At 40.7% G+C, this 13,622-nt stretch overlaps 1 protein-coding gene across 1 annotated transcript in view; it reads left to right on the top strand.

Moving 5' to 3' along the window:
* The first annotated feature begins 4,088 nt into the window (after nucleotides 1-4,088).
* Nucleotides 4,089-13,622, top strand: part of LOC139405995 (inactive dipeptidyl peptidase 10-like) — a 188,462-nt gene continuing 178,928 nt past the window's right edge. The window contains exon 1 of the mRNA XM_071148451.1: nucleotides 4,089-4,535. Within this exon, the coding sequence (XP_071004552.1) occupies nucleotides 4,470-4,535 (66 nt within the window). The 5' untranslated portion in view covers nucleotides 4,089-4,469. The remainder of the gene's footprint in view (nucleotides 4,536-13,622) is intronic.

The raw sequence follows: 13,622 nt of genomic DNA on the forward strand, positions 1-13,622 counted from the left end.
GGTAAGACCCAAATGCAGACTGTGTCGAAGTAACAGTGTTTATTAAAGCAACAGGGGCAAGCAAACGACAGGTCAAGGCAGGCAGAGGTCGATAATCCAGAGTAGTGGGGCCAAGGTAAAGGATGGCAGGCTCAGGGTCAGGTCAGGCAGAGGTTGATAATCCAGAGTAGTAGGCAAAGGTACAAGGAAGGCAGGCAGGCTCAGAGCGGGCAGAAAAGGTCAAAACTGGCAATAACAGGAACAATAAAGAGACAGGAACAGAGGGATAAACACTGGTAGGCTTGACGAAACAAAACGAACTGGCAACAGACAAACGGAGAACACAGGTGTAAATACACATGGGATAATGGGGAAGATTGGCGACACCTGGAGGGGGTGGAGACAAGCACAAAGACAGGTGAAACAGATCAGGGCGTGACAGGTACTCTACACTCAAAGTAAGTATTCAGCTGTATTTGATTTGAAAAGACCAGTAGTTTAATATTTTAATATATTTGAAAAGATACTTAGAAAATATGGGAAAATACTCAAATACACTGACTCAAATATACTCTCATGCATTTAACCCAGGTATTTGTTGTATAGCATAGTATTTGAATTGGTGTTTGAACATACTGCAGCTGACTATTTGTTTTTGTTTTTTACAAATAACGAAACACTGAAAAAGTACTTGTTTTGGGCTTTGTATTTGAAAATACTCAAATACACCAAAAAAGTATTTGAAATAGCAGATCCTCAAATACACATGTATTTGAACCCAAGTCTGATCATTAGGAAATTTCTTCCACATATTTCCATTATGCTCTGACTGTTTTCCCACTCATATTGTCAGAGAGCTGGAATAAAAGAAAAGTACACTATAAGCCTTACAAAAGTATTCAGGCCTCTAGGTCATCAGGCTGCTGATTATTCCGCACGCCTCTCACCATAGTCTTGCGCACCTGCGCCTCATGACACTCACCTGAACTCCATCACCTCCTTCATTATCTTCCCTATATCTGTCACTCCCCTTGGTTCTTTCCTCAGGTGTTATTGACTCTGTTTTCATGTCGGTGCATTGTTTGTGTTTCGTGTTCATTGTTTTTTAAATGTATTAAAACACTCCCTGAACTTGCTTCCCGACTCTCAGCGCACTCGTTACAAGACCCTTTGGATTTCTTCACATTTCAGTGTGTTACAAACTGGGATTAAAATGGATTTAATTGTATTTTTTGTCAACAGTGTACACAAAATAAAATAAAATAAATCATAAATGAAATATTGTTGTTGCGTAAGCATTCAGACCCTTTGTTTATGCAAGCCTAAATTAGTTCAGTATTAAAATTTGTGTTTTTTTAATAACTAACCCTTCCTCTGTCCCCAATACATATAACATCTGTAAGGTCCCTCAATCAAGTACTGCATTTCAAGTACATATTCAACTTCAAAGACCAGGGAGCTTTTCAAACGACTCATAAAGAAGGGCAACGATTGGTAGATCGGTAACAATAACAAATCAAACACTGAATATCTCTTTAAAAACTCTTTACGGATCCAACCCTGTTTTTCAATTTTCACCTAAAATGACATACCCAAATCTAACTGCCTGTAGCTCAGGACCTGAAGCAAGGATATGCATATTCTTGATACCATTTGAAAGGAAACACCTTGTGGAGATGTGAATATAATGTAGGAGAATAACACATTAGAACTGGTAAAAGCAAAAAACATGCGCTTGTTTTGTTGTTGTACCATCATATTTGAAATGTAAGAGAAAGGCCATAATGTATTATTCCAGCCCAGGAGCAATTTCGATTTTGGCGGCAGTGTATGTGAAAAGTTTTAGACTGATCCAATGAACCATTGCATATCTGTTCAAAATGTTGTATCATGACTTCCCAAATACATGTTCAAGTTCATAATTGTGCACTCTCCTCAAACAATAGTATGGTATTCTTTCACTGTAATATCTACTGTAAATTGGACAGTGCAATTAGATTAACAAGAATTTTAGCTTTCTGCCCATATCCCATATGTCTACGTCCTGGGAATTTTGTTTGTTACTTACAAACTCATGCTAATCACATTAGCTTACAGTAGCACAATCAGGGGGGGGCGATCACGTAGAGGTCAATCATCGTCAAGTTAATAATTATGCTGTGGATTATGTATTAACCCACCCAGACACATCAAGTATACAGTTGTCCTTCTAAACTGAGCTGCAGGACAAGAATTAAACTGTTCAGTGATGTTACCATGAGGACATTGGTGATTTAAAAACAGCTACAGAGTTCAATTGCTGTGACAGGAGAAAACTGAGGATGGATCAATAACATTGTAGTGACTCACAGACAGAGATAAAAGAAGAATACAAATATACAGACAAAAAATATTCCAAAAACATGCATCTTGTATGCAACAAAGCACTAGAGTAATGCTGCAAAAAAATGGTTAAGGAATACACTTTGTGGCCTAAATGCAAAGCCTTATGTTTGGGACAAATCCTACACAACACATCTGCCTCTTTATTTTCATGCATGGTGGTGGCTGCATCATGGTATGGGTACGCTTGTCATCAGCAAATACTGGGGAGTTTTCCACGATAAAAATCAAAGGGTGGAGCTAATTACAGGTAAAGTCCTAGTGGAAAACCTGCTTCAGTCTGCTTTACACCACAGACTGGGAGAGGAATTCACCTTTAAGCAGGACAATGACCTACAACAAAAGCCCAAATCTAAACTGGAGATGCTTACCAAGAAGACAGTGAATGTTCCTGACTTGCCAAGTTACAGTTTTGACTTAAATCTGCTTGAAAATCTATGGGAAGTTTAGAAAATTGCTGTATAGCCATTATCCCCAACATCTTGACCGAGCTTGAAGAATTTTGAAAAGAATAATGGAATAATATTTCACTATTCATGTGTACAAAGCTCTTAGAGACTCACCCAAGAAGATTCACAGCTGTAATCAATGCCAAAGGTGTTCACTAACATGTACTGACTCAGGGAGCTGAATACTTATGCAAGACTATATTTTAGTTATTACATTTGTATTACTCTTTATTACAGAGTATTTTGTGTAGATTGTTAACAAACAAAAAAAATAATGAAATCCATGTTAATCCCACTTTGTAACACAATAAAATGTGAAGAAATCCAAACGTCTGAATAATTTTGCAGTGCACTGTATATATTTTTTTGCAACGTCAATTGCAGGTATAAAGCTTCTTGATCGAAGCCTAGCTCGAGCATAGAGTATGGAGGCACAGATTTAAGTGATTAAACACTATCTATTCTTTATTTTAGAGGTGGCTGGCTCGTGTTATTAACAAAGGTTTTAATTGTGTGGGGTTTCTTGTATTTTCCCAACCAGCCTATATATAACCTTGTCAAAAATGTTTCTCTCAAACGCTACAGTGAGTTTGATGTAGCTGTCTTCAGATTGGCATAGCCGATTGTACAAATGCACAGGCCACTCAAAAAAAATTGACAACAAAATGAACAACAATTTTAAGCTCCACAACTAACCAAGAGCCGCTTCCCATAAAACATATTGGACCAAAAATAAATTAACTCAGATTACGTCAGTGATCATTCCTTTTTGACGGGGTGGTATTGTAAAAGCAGGATGTGTTCGTTGTGCGTGACAGCGCGTTTGCACTCAATGGAGATAAATGCGAGGCACGGTTCAGGTCGTCAGCACCATGGACAGCACGCACAAAGCTCAGTTGCTGAACATGATTGATGATTCAAGCTGATAAATATTAACCAACCAATAGCTATAGGCCGACATTACACTGCAGCCTACCACTACTATCATCAACTGTAGCCTACACGCATAATGGGCAAACTAGTAGGACTTGTAATGGCTATATTCTGAAATGGTACAACTAAAAGATGTGGAAATAACATGCCCATTTGAGCTCTGTTGGGTCTTCATTAAGTGTATATTATGTCAAACACGTAATCACACCCCCACCCATTTTGCCGTGGGAACGCATCAGACCACTCCGATGCCCCTTCCCCTCCTCCCCCTCCCAGTTCCCCATCCACACCATCACCATGGATCACACAGACAGACAAGGAGCGAGTAGTCAAGATCCCCTCGTTTGTCGCTTGCAGAAAGATAGAGGGGTATAAGCAGCCAGTCTACTTGATATGTTTCTATGTATTTATTCTTATTATTCTGACGAATCGATATTTTTGCCCTCTCTATTTGACATAATAAGGAGAGACAACCAGCATTAGAAGGGTTCTTGTCAGACGTTCTAAGACTTCGCTCAGAATTAATTCGTGACGGACCACATTGCTGCATGCCTCCTGCTTAATTAAGATTCTGCAATTGATAAACCGGCGCCTATACTTACCAGGCAGAACTAGGACATCACGATCGCCGTTTTGACTAATCCACGGGGCAGTGGGCTCTGACTGCAGCGCATCTTTAGGATTCTCAGCGAGTTGACTCCAAGTTTCTATTACAAGGAGTTTGCAATGACAGCCACGAAGGAGCAGCAGCCGAATCAGAGACAGAAGCCACCGCCGAAGGATGACGAGGAGGTGGGCTTGCCAGTCTATATATTTGCAATGATCTGTGGTTAGGCTATTGAAGAGTTAATGAGCTAATTTATATTCTTTGATAATACATTCTCCATCTAGTTTGTGTATTCTAGACTACAAGGTCAGTTAGGCTATAATTCTAAAATTAGATGGCCGCAAATGAATGCCGGTTGTTGTGTGTGGCAGTGTGTGAGAAATAGGGTCATATAACACCTGAATATCCCTACTTTCTATATTTTTGAACATTTCATATTCAGGAACATATTTCCTAGTCTACAGCAAGGAAGTGCAGTGATGTGTCTTTCACTGGATATGTTGCGTCTTCACTGTCTGCTATTAGAGACCCCTGTGTCTTATTTACCCTATCAGTTATTGCTTTCTGTCCACGCGCTCCCTATTGTGCGTGAATATTGCAAGACAAGATTCAGGACTTATCAATTAGTAACTCTGTAAGAAGACCTCGTCAGTTGTCAAGCCGAGAATAATGAGTGCTCTCGTAGGAATCGGGAGGAGAGGGGGCGGGGGTGACCGCACGGTGTGCGTGCTCGGCGGCTCGCGGGAGATTGTAATTCAACCTTTGCCTCGTAACAGATGTCCGCAACACACCACCTTGACAGAGAACAGCCGCGGAGAATCACTCTGAAAAGAGTCTACCAGGCAACCCCCCCCCCCCACACACACACACACACACACCGCACAAGACGTGCAGCAGCTCACCTCAGTAACTGTTTTCTGTATTTTGGGCACGTCAACCACAATTATCCGAGAGGCAGGGCTTTCTTGTCAGTGTGTTCATGCAGTACAAATAGCCCTCTGAGACCGTGTACCAGTCCGCATCTGCAATGCTTTTTTTTCGGAATTTGCTATGTTTCTAGTTAAGAATTTCAAGGTGTGACATCTCTGAATGGAAGAATTGGTGGAGCAGTAACTTGACAACTAGGTTGTTGCTTCTAGTTACGTCAACTCTGGGCGCTAGTACTTGATTTTGCCTCCCTAAATGTTTAAATAACCCTCACATGTTGCACCCGCCAAAAGGGATCTTCCAGACCATTGCTATCTATCTGTTTTGACGTGGGAGTTATCTTACTGTATATTATGCCCAACATCTGTGGCCACCACCAACATGTTCATTTTAAATGCCACATTTCCGGTGTCCGCTTGTATTGGGGTCTTGCGAGGTTCAACACCATGGGCGGAGCTCATATATAGTCCTACTACTAGAAATCTAAGACTCTGGGCAAATATTCTTCTTGTGCTGAGGTATCTTTTATGTTCTTGTAATTACAATAAAATACTGTGAAATAAAAACCTCTCCCCTCAATGAATTTGAGTCTGAACGGAAAATCAACCACACTGTAATAGATACCAACCAGCATCCTTTATTGTATCTCTGAAATGCTGGTTTTCCCAAACCCTGAAAACTCCTGCTTTGATTGAATGATGTTGTGTTAAGGGTACCATTGCATTTCCAGACTTGAGTTCAAGTAGTATTTGATATGAGATGGGATTTTAATGGGCCTGCCTGGAGTGACAGATGGGCAGGGTTCGCACTTTATTTTTGCACTTTTAATTGGTTCAATTGTACCAGGCATGCTCAATCAAGTGCATCACATATTTAAAAGTAAATAAATACTACTTGAACTGAGGTATGACTAATTCATTGCATGACAAACATGCAAACACTGTAAAGGGATTACCATGAATTTGACAGCAATTCACAGGCAGCTCCACAATGCTAGGTGTAGGTGTACTGTAATATGAAATACACGAGTTGCCTGTAAATTACTGTCAAATTCATATGGTATCAAAACAAGTACTGTGTAATGACACACAGTACAATACCGTAAAATGTACTATTTTATACTGTAAAAAAGTATAAATGCTACCGTAATCAGAATTAATGAATTAATAGATGAATTAATCAAATTCATTGAGTGGAGGGGTTTGTATTTCACTTGATTTTACGGTAATTACAATGGATTGGTGCAAGTAGTTTGGCTGCTAGATAAAGTTAAAGTGTTTACACATTATAGCATATTTATGAATAGTTGGTGTTTTATATCACTTGCAACTCTAGAGGCCTTAACAAAAGGTTAAAACTGGCAGCGACTACAGGACAAAACAGACCAAAAGGACATGGCAAAATACTTAACCGTTTAAGACTTGGGCCACTTCAACGGTTCAAGACTTGCTGCCACTTCAATCTGTTCCTTATATATTTTAAATGAATAACCACGTAGGAATTAATTTGGTACAGCAATCTCACTCACGGGTGCAAAAAATATAACAAGGCACACCTCAAAATAGGTTATTGAGCCAGAAACAACAATACCATGCATCCACTAGTGGTCAAAAGGTTGTTGGCACACTAAAGATACTGTATTCTGTGTGGTGGAATTACAGTACCTTTTCAATTACAGCAATTTCCCCACAATGTACCATCATTTACAGTATTCTGTAGTAAAACGTTTCAGAGATTTTTACTGTTGGTAATACCTAAATTTACAGTATAAATGACAGTTTCCATTACAATGTGTCACAGAATTGTAGTGATACACAATGCCACAAAGGCAATTTTTGGTCAGAGATTTTGTGAGGCAGTAACGGCACCTGACTCTCTGACAGCCCTAGCAGATCAACCATCCACAACATTTATTGAGTGCATTCAGAGATATACAAATAGAGAAGAAGAACTTTTGGATATTTCATTATTGTCTAGTTCCACTACACTGTTAGAGACATAGCTTAACTACAGTATGACTTAAATGCAATGGTTTTCACAGCTTTGTTTTCATTATCAAGGAAGTACCATTGTTAAATGTAATTGCTCAAATATTGAAAAATGCCAAGAGTGTACAAAGCTGTCATCAAGGCAAATGGTGGCTATTTGATTTGTTTAACACTTTTTTGGTTACTACATGATTACATATGTGTTATTTCATAGTTTTGATGTCTTCACTATTATTCTACAATGTAGAAAATAATAAAAATAAAGAAAAAACATTGAATGAGTAGGTGTTCTAAAACTTTTGACCGGTAGTCTCTATATGTGTCTTTTTACCCCTTTTTCACCCCAATTTCATGATATCCAATTGGTAGTTAGACTCTTGACCCATCGCTGCAACTCCCATACAGACTCGGGAGAGGCGAAGGTCGAGAGCCATGCATCCACCGAAACATGACCTTGCCAAGCTGCACTGCTTCTTGATGCACTGCTCGCTTAATCCGGAAGCCAGCCGCATCAATGTGTCGAGGGAAAACACTGTCCAACTGGCGACCGTGTCAGCATGCATGCGCCCGGCCCGCCACAGGAGTCGCTAGAGCGCGATGGGACAAGGACATCCCGGCTGGCCAAACCCTCCCCTAACCCAAACGATGCTGGGCCAATTGTGCGCCGCTTCATGGATCACCTGGTCACGACCGGCTGCAACACAGCCGAGGCTCAAACTCAGATCTACACTTCTAGCACTGAGATGCAGTGCCTTAGACCACTGCGCCAATCGGGAGGCACAGAAGGAGATTCTACCTTCATTCTGTTACTAAACTTCGCATCTACACAGTTCTTCCAGTAAATGTGTTTTTGTGAAATGTTCTGTGTGTTTTGAAGTAGTCTTTGCGCATAGAGTTGTATGGTTTGTTAAACTCTGAAATTAATGTTTTTTGTTCGTCATATATTTTAAAGTGAAAGGTTTTTGGGGGGGGTGGCACACGGGGAGATTGGTGGAGTCGGAGTTTAGACCTGAGCCAACTCCCCGTGCTAACCGTGGGGAGCATGTGACTGGTCAGGCACTGTGTTATGTGGTGATGCGCAGGGTGTCTCGAGTGAGCATTCACAGGCCGGTGTGCTCTGTGCGAGCGTCCCGCATTTGCCGGGTGAGCCTGGTGAGTCTGGTGCCTGTGCCCAGGAAGAAGCCTCCAGTGATGATCCATGGCAAGAAGCCTCCAGTGATGATCCATGGCACGAAGCCTCCAGTGATGATCCATGGCACGAAGCCTCCAGTGATGATCCATGGCACGAAGCCTCCAGTGATGATCCATGGCACGAAGCCTCCAGTGAGGAGTCATGGCACAAAGCCTCCAAACACAGCCCTGACCTTAGAGAGAATTTTGGTGATTTTGGTGGGCATTCTATGTCCTTTATTTCTATAATTTGTGTTTCTATGTGCTGGCCTGATATGGTTCTTAATCAGGGACAGCTGTCTATGATTGGGAATCATACTTAGGTAGCCCTATTTCCCTCCTTTCAGTGTTGGTAGTTAACTTTGTTTGTGGCACTTAGCCCTGTAAGCTTCAAGGTTGTTTCTTTCATTTGTTGTTTTGTTGGCGACATTTTAAAATAAAATAAAATGTACATTCACCACGCTGCACTTTGGTCTACTTCCAACGACAGCCGTGACACATACAAATAAATCACTTTCCATTGATAAAGGTAAGCCAAGCAAACACCTAATAGGAGCTTCATGTAAAACACAGGGCTCCCATGGAAAAAAGGTGAATTGCAACATCACTTAGCCTGAATTCAAACCACTCTCCCCCTTCCCTCCCCACCCCATACAATAGATGACAATACCAGTAATGGTACCGTCAATGGATTACCGGATTACCGGCATTGTTACCGTAAAACTGTTTTGTTTACAGTAACTTAATGTCAGCCAATTACCTGTAAGTTACTGTAAAACTACGATAATCATTATCATATTTCCCAACATGCTCTGAATCCTTTGACCAGGATTTGTGGGTATTTTGTGAAATGTAATGGAATTTTGCATCTCTGCTTGCATGCCTTATGTGGATTGTATAACATGCTGACCACACCTCTCAGGTCGCGTGCGCGAGCGTTGCAAAATAAATTTAAACACACGTTATTCACCTATTGCCACCACACTGCTCGCACGTGCCAACGAGCGTCTGCGTTGCCAAGCGCTAAAATAGAAGTCAGTTCTATTTGTGGCGCTGAACGCGGTGCAAGTCCTGCCTCTCCCATCTTCTCATTGGTTTATAGAAGCAGATACCGACGTGCTATCTCCTCATTGGCTAAACCCACTTGGGGGATGGAAAGATGAACTGAGTTTGGTCGATCGTCATGGTAACTATGAAAGTTAGATGCCATTCTCCATATAAAGTCCAAAGATGAAAAAGCCTGGAAGGAGGAGAGATAACTAAAAACGATTCAGTTGACCGTTTTAAGTGTGGATTAGTAGTCGGAGTAGAGGACCTTGTGCATTTTAGGTAAAACAACAACTTAATGTTTATATCCCAGGACAAATTAGCTAGCAACAGCAAACTAGCTAGCTAAATTGACATAAATGTTTAATGCTTTTTGACCTGTCCCCAAATTAATATAATTGATTCAGAGTTTGTTTTGATATTTCAACCTTTGTGTCGTGATCGCGTTTGGTATTGGGGGGACAAAATCAATTTGCGCATGTTGGCGCACAGGCGCGGCCGGTTTGGTTAAATAATTACATTTTAATGAGAACATATTCACTTAGGATCTCACTTGGTGAAGGCCACAAGACTGAACATGGATGAATGCAACAACCATGTCTCTGGTGTTAACAAATACAATAATGAGTGGTAACTCAACAATTCATTCCAAAGGCAAGGCATTTTAGGAAATATGCAAAAAAGGCTTTGCAGTAAGAGTATGTTACCGTAGAAGGACTACAGTAGCATTATTGGTAGTGTAAATCAATTACAGTAACAGTATTGGATATAGTAAAATACGATGTGGAAACCTTTCATTTTCTGAGGGGATTGGGTCTTTGTTTTTAGGTAGTGTTCAGTGGGTCATTATGTATGCGTTTTTTTTATGTGTGTTGGCATGGACAGGTTTGTCTACCAGGGTTGGGGCCAAATCCATTTCAATTCCAGTCAATTCAGGAACACAGAAATTCTCTTTCATGTTTTTCAACAAAGAACATTTGGAATTATATTTGGAGTTTGATTTACTTTCTGAATTGCCTGGAATTGAAATGGAATTGACCCCAGCCCTGTTGTCTACTTAAGTGATAATGCCTGAGAAGCCGGTGTTTGGAGGATATGTTGGCACGGCTGTGTTTGGCAAACGTGCCAATATATCCTCCAAACACCGGCTTCGAGGTCATTATCACTTTTTTACAACGGGTTACCAACATATTCAAATAATGATTGACATATTTAATTTAAAAAAATATTTTTAAAAATGCACATTATTCCTTCCACAAGATATAGTCCAGACATAAATCTAGGGTTACTACCCAAGCCGGCTGGTCCTTTGTTCTATCGGTTCGGTTGCCAGAGACGCGACCCAGTCATTCAGTCTTATTGTTCTGTATCTATGGACGTGACCCAGACATTCGTTCTAGATGTTCTATTGCCATACTGACTGGCAACGTTCGTAACCCTTGCTTGCTAGCTAGCCAACTACGGCTAATTTACAGTCACGTCAAACAGTGCAGCCAGAATAACAACAGTAGCAGCATTTGCATTTGTTTGAGCTGTTTTCTAGTGACATTTAACTGGATACATCCTTAAAGATGAGCTAATGATGCGTGATTTCGCCTGGCATAGAAAATGTGCTCACTCGTCAGGACACTGTGGTTCAGAGTAGGAGCTAGCCAACTTACACAAAAGCTTACACAATCACTTCAAACTGAACCTGGAAAGAATGCAAACTAACCTTTTTTCAGTCTACATTTCTTTGTATATATCCATAAAAATGATGCCAGCTGATTCATGATTTTGACTGGCGGAGAAACGCTGCCTGCCCATCTGTCTCGTCCCGACTCCCGACACATTCATTACTGATATGGGATGTCTGGAGATTGAATTTGAATATTGAAACAATGTTGAAAATGTCGGAGGGACAGACAGCAAGACAGCGTTCAGATGGGTTTCTGTCGTAGTGCCTGTTCTAAATATATGGTCATCACTATATGAGCCACGTTACAATTCCCACTTTGTGTGATGCCTAGTATGTTTGCCTTTCACGCCAGTGTGCCAGGTTAGCTTCCTTGCCTTGCTGTTCGCTACGGTGTGTACTTAGTTCATTATCTATCTTAGAGTCCTGGGAAAACATGTTTTCTGCTCTTCCAGGGGTTTTGTGAGTGTTTAGGGGAGTATGGGATTGATCTGTTGCCCAGCAGTATATCATCAAAGGGCAAATGTATCGACATGACTCTACTGTCATGAGAAAGGCTAGGAGTGTGTGTGTGTGTGTGTGTGTGTGTGTGTGTGTGTGTGTGTGTGTGTGTGTGTGTGTGTGTCAGAAAGAGAGAGGTGGCCTTCCACTTGTGCAGCGACTTACATAAGATGGGAAAATGAGAAAGATGTACCTGAACTGTCTTTCTCCCCCAACTAGCTACATAAATCTCAATGACGAAGTGTACACATTTAGATATGTACTCCTCTAACTTATAAGGCTATACTTTACATCCTGAAAGTTATTCATAGACACAATATATATTTGGTGAATAGTTGCCATGATACCAAGCCACAGTTCATTTTAAATAATTGCTTAGATAGAGGTTGGAAATGTGAGCCAAACTCCTGGAGCAGCAGACAGGGCTGAGGAACCGAAAGAGGAGATCAGTCGCATGAGCAGCCCTATAAATCCAACTCAAACTCCCACTGGCATTGTCCTTCGTCCTTGCCTTTCCGTTCTTAATTCGCCCCTCGCCGGTAATTTTATAGCTCAGTGGCTGCTGGATGCCCCAATGTCACCTATGTCTCCAAAACATTTAGAGAGTGAAAGACTCTTTTGGCACACAGAGAAAGGCTATCTCCAAAAGTGCATAGCCTGTGTGTGACTGTGAGTGTGACTACAATCTTCACTCAGACACATTCAGCTGTGTGTCAATGAGCTTATCTTGTGGATGGCTTCCCATTACAATTGTTGGTTACATTTGATTTCTCTAGAATAGATCAAATACTGTTTTTTTATTCAGTGGGAAATGGCTGAATTTCTATTCACACCCTTGAGCATAATTTCACTAGTTCTACCCTAACCCTAACCTTACCCCCCCCCACACCCTTACCCTATCCCTAACCCTTACCTAACTCTAACCTTAACCTTTAACTTAACCATTTTACATTTCAACTTCAATGGGGTAGGGATGTCCTAAGGATCGCTGATCGCATGGACCAATTTGACTAGTAATGTAGTCGGCTGTGTTTAATTGGCTTTAGTTACATTTCACTGCAGGAGAGAAAAAAAGCTTTAACACCTACCGTGCAATTTAAACCAAATCACAATTTAATGTGCGGTAGAGTAAAATTGATTCAGATATTAAAACCTAATTAATAGAATCACTGTATTGTCCTGCATATGCTTCTGCGGAGGTGGTCTGGGCATTATTCATACATTATTGGTCTTATACCGATGAATGCATCCTTTGAATGGCTATGTCCTTATTTGACTAATGCTGCTAGAAAACATTTGCTGTTTTGTGTACGTCATTGACTCTATTTGTATTTTTTAACAACAGCATAGCGATTTCAAAATACTAAAAAATGAAACAAGAAGGTATTGTTTTAGAATGTAATTAATGGAGCTTCAATCTGACATTTGGTTTTACATGTTATTTTCCCTTGAAAACAATTAACATGACTTGGCATAGGAGATAAGATTGTGAAGGAGTAGACATTCATAGCAGATCATGTGAGCTCCATTGAGTGCAAATGTCTCATAGATTTTCATCCGGACTAGACTCTTGACTTCAGTGCTAGACAATGATTATCACATGAAGCATCAAATATCTGTCATTAGAGCTCTGATAAGCAAACAAGGAACCAAATGGGACACATATTAATTTGTGAATAGCACAGCTGCAACACGTCCACGTCTTCTGTGCTCAGCTTCTCATATTAAAGAAAAAACTGACTCCTAGATTGAGCTGGCTCACAGTCAATGTTGAGAATTGAGTTTCATCAGTGAGGGCCCGAGTCATGATTCCCTTTGTGTGTCATGGGCATATTGGGTATGAGTCGTTTATACATTAGAGCCCCACTGTGGCATATGGACAAGAACTGTCTGTGGAGGTGATCAATGTACATTTTTAGTTTCAACCTCAACCTCCTTCAGAAATGCATGGTCCCCAACTTGCA

This window comes from Oncorhynchus clarkii, chromosome 3 (assembly GCF_045791955.1).
Source record: "Oncorhynchus clarkii lewisi isolate Uvic-CL-2024 chromosome 3, UVic_Ocla_1.0, whole genome shotgun sequence".
In the NCBI taxonomy this organism is placed as follows: Eukaryota; Metazoa; Chordata; class Actinopteri; order Salmoniformes; family Salmonidae; genus Oncorhynchus; species Oncorhynchus clarkii.